This window comes from Psammomys obesus, unplaced genomic scaffold (assembly GCF_907164565.1).
Source record: "Psammomys obesus unplaced genomic scaffold, mPsaObe1.curated_primary_1811, whole genome shotgun sequence".
Lineage (NCBI taxonomy): Eukaryota > Metazoa > Chordata > Mammalia > Rodentia > Muridae > Psammomys > Psammomys obesus.
The window spans coordinates 14,900-17,397 of NW_026590408.1; the positions used below are offsets into that span (position 1 = coordinate 14,900).

At 48.9% G+C, this 2,498-nt stretch overlaps 1 protein-coding gene and 1 long non-coding RNA gene across 2 annotated transcripts; both read right to left on the minus strand.

Moving 5' to 3' along the window:
- Positions 1 to 438: 438 nt before the first annotated feature.
- LOC129676787 (uncharacterized) lies at positions 439 to 1,286 on the minus strand. The gene is made up of 2 exons (XR_008720126.1): positions 1,247 to 1,286; positions 439 to 854 (listed from the first exon to the last, which is right to left on the minus strand). It is a non-coding gene; the product is annotated as an uncharacterized LOC129676787 (long non-coding RNA).
- A 176-nt stretch (positions 1,287 to 1,462) lies between these two features.
- LOC129676786 (H-2 class I histocompatibility antigen, Q8 alpha chain-like) lies at positions 1,463 to 1,990 on the minus strand (the record flags this gene model as incomplete). Its single annotated transcript, XM_055607317.1, is given in 3 exon segments — positions 1,463 to 1,510; positions 1,512 to 1,582; positions 1,708 to 1,990. Coding segments are annotated over 3 exon segments (387 nt in total), but the record flags the coding sequence as incomplete, so codon positions are not given.
- Between the last annotated feature and the right edge of the window lie 508 nt (positions 1,991 to 2,498).

A 2,498-nucleotide genomic window follows, 5' to 3' on the forward strand; every position in this document is an offset into this window, starting at 1 on the left:
CCTGAGAAAAGGGGCCTTGTGCTGTCTGGTGGAGACAAGAACAGGAAAAACACCTCCTACTGCTGTCACACTTGAGCATCTCAAAGGACAATAGACAGACACCACTCACAGGAACAAGAACAGGCCTAGTCCTCCATACAAACTAAAAACACTAAAATAAATAATCACAGAAGACAACATGAAGAGTCCCAGCCAGTACAGCAGCCCTGGGGCTTGTAATCCTGGGACAGGACAAGGCTCTGGCCATCCCTGTGTCCTGTGATCACAGATCTCAGCATGTGGTTCACAGGGATGAAGGGAACAGAGAGTCAGGAGCTGAGGAGTACCAGGTCAAAGATGACAATGGACTGAGCTCCACCTGGACACAGCCCTGTTCACACTCAGCTCCCACAGCCTCATCCTGTCCCACCAGGTCCAACAGCACAATGACAGATTCTGGAAGGTTCAACATTTGCCATTTATTTACTCTATAAAACTCTAATATTCTCAATTCTTTTCTTTTCCTGCCAATCAACCTGTCAGATCAAGGACATGAACAATCAAGTTCACATTCAGATTCTCACTTTCAGTGGGGAAGTGAGGAGCTGCAGCTCAGGGCAGCAGGGAGCTGACAGGATGGAGATGTCCCCTCCTGCCTGTCTGGACCAGGAAGGTTGGCTGTGGAAGGGAACACAGGGCAGAGCAGGGAGAGGGTGGTGGCGTGGTGAGCTGGGCTGTCCAGTTCTTCACACTGCCCATAGGATCACAGGGAACATCAGACATTGTTGCCTAAAGAGAACTGAGGGTTCTGGATGTCACAGGAGAGACCTGAACACATTATCTGTCACAGTTCCCTCCAGGCAGATATCTTCATGCTAGAGAAAGAGAGTCATGAACAGTCAGTATGAAGACAACATCCAACAAACTACCCCTCACTCAAAGGAGAGTCCAGAAATCCCTGATTCTCAGTCATGTCCACCTTGCCCCTCTGCAAATCAGATCCCAGAGTGTCACCTTAACAATCTGGGAGGGACACATCAGAGTTATAGGGACAAAAGAAAGAAGGAAAAAAAAGAGAAAAAAAGAAAGAAAGAAAGCAAAGAAAGAAAGGAAAGAAGGAAGGAAGGAAGGAAGATAGATAGATTTCATTACAAGGTACAAATACAGCACCAAGATTTTGCTAAATGGGCTATTAGGTTTGGCTGAGTTTCCATCATCTCCAGATTCACCCCAAGGGCCTCAGGGACAATCCTACCCCCACACTTACCTGGAGCTGGAGCATAGTATCCTCTCCTCTTCCACCTGTGAGAAGAAAGGCTGTGAGAGACCAGGGAAGTCCCCAGCCCTAGAAGTTTCCAGAACTGACAGCAGACCCAGTTAGAGACAGTAGCAATGAGGGTGTGGATGTGTTTCCATTGGTGAGCAGAGCACAATTCTAAAAGTGCTGAGAGAAAACCCAGACCCTGCCCTCTCCTACCTGTGTTTCTCCTCCTCTTCCTCACAACAGCCACCACAGCTCCAATGATGACCACAGCTCCAAGGACAACCAGAACAGCAACAACAGCAACGACTGCTAGGATGGAGACAGTGGGCTGAGGAGGCTCTGGGAAGAGAAGGGCAGGAAGGGAAGGTGAGTTTCATGACTCCAGCTCTCAGCCCTGATCTGCTCAGGGTCTGCACAAGGCTCCAGCTCTCCTGACCCCAGCTCTGCACCCACAGCCTCCTTACCCCATCTCAGGGTGAGGGGCTCAGGCAGACCCTCATGCTGCACATGGCACGTGTAATGCTGCTCCTTCCCAGGAGGCACCACCACAGCTGCCCACTTCTGGAAGGTTCCATCCCCTGCAGGCCTGGTCTCAATAAGCTCCATGTCCTGGGTCAGGTCCTCCCCATCCAACTGCCAGGTCAGGGAGATGTCAGCAGGGTAGAAGCCCAGGGCCCAGCACCTCAGGGTGATGTCACCTTGAGGTCTGGGGTGATGAGTCACATGTGCCTTTGGGCGATCTGTGCAGAAGATTTAAAAATTTTCACAATTAAGGGACTGGAGAGATGGCTCAGAGATAAAGAGCTTTGTTTGTTCTTCCAGAGGTCCTGAGTTCAATTCCCAGCAAATACATTGTGGCTCACAATTATCTACCCTGGGATGTGGTGCCCTCTTCTGGCATGAAGGTGTACATGGAGATTGAGCACTCATAAAATAATTTTTTTTAAATCCACAATTAACAAGGTAAAGTGAAATCTGCAAAGACAAAGTTAAACCAATGACACTGAACTATGTGTCTGTTTGAACACTTCGACTGTCATCCCACTAGGGACCTGCAGGCAGAGCTGGTCCCCTCAGCACAGAACTGCACATTTCCTGGGGGACTCAGAAGCTAAGAGATAATCCACATGACCCAGCAGGTCAACAGGGTCTTCCTTATGAGGAGTTCTATAGCATAAGACAGGTAGTAAAAGAACGGAAGGAGGAAGAGAACATAAGTAACACAATATCTGTTTAACTTCATATCACAGTAAGG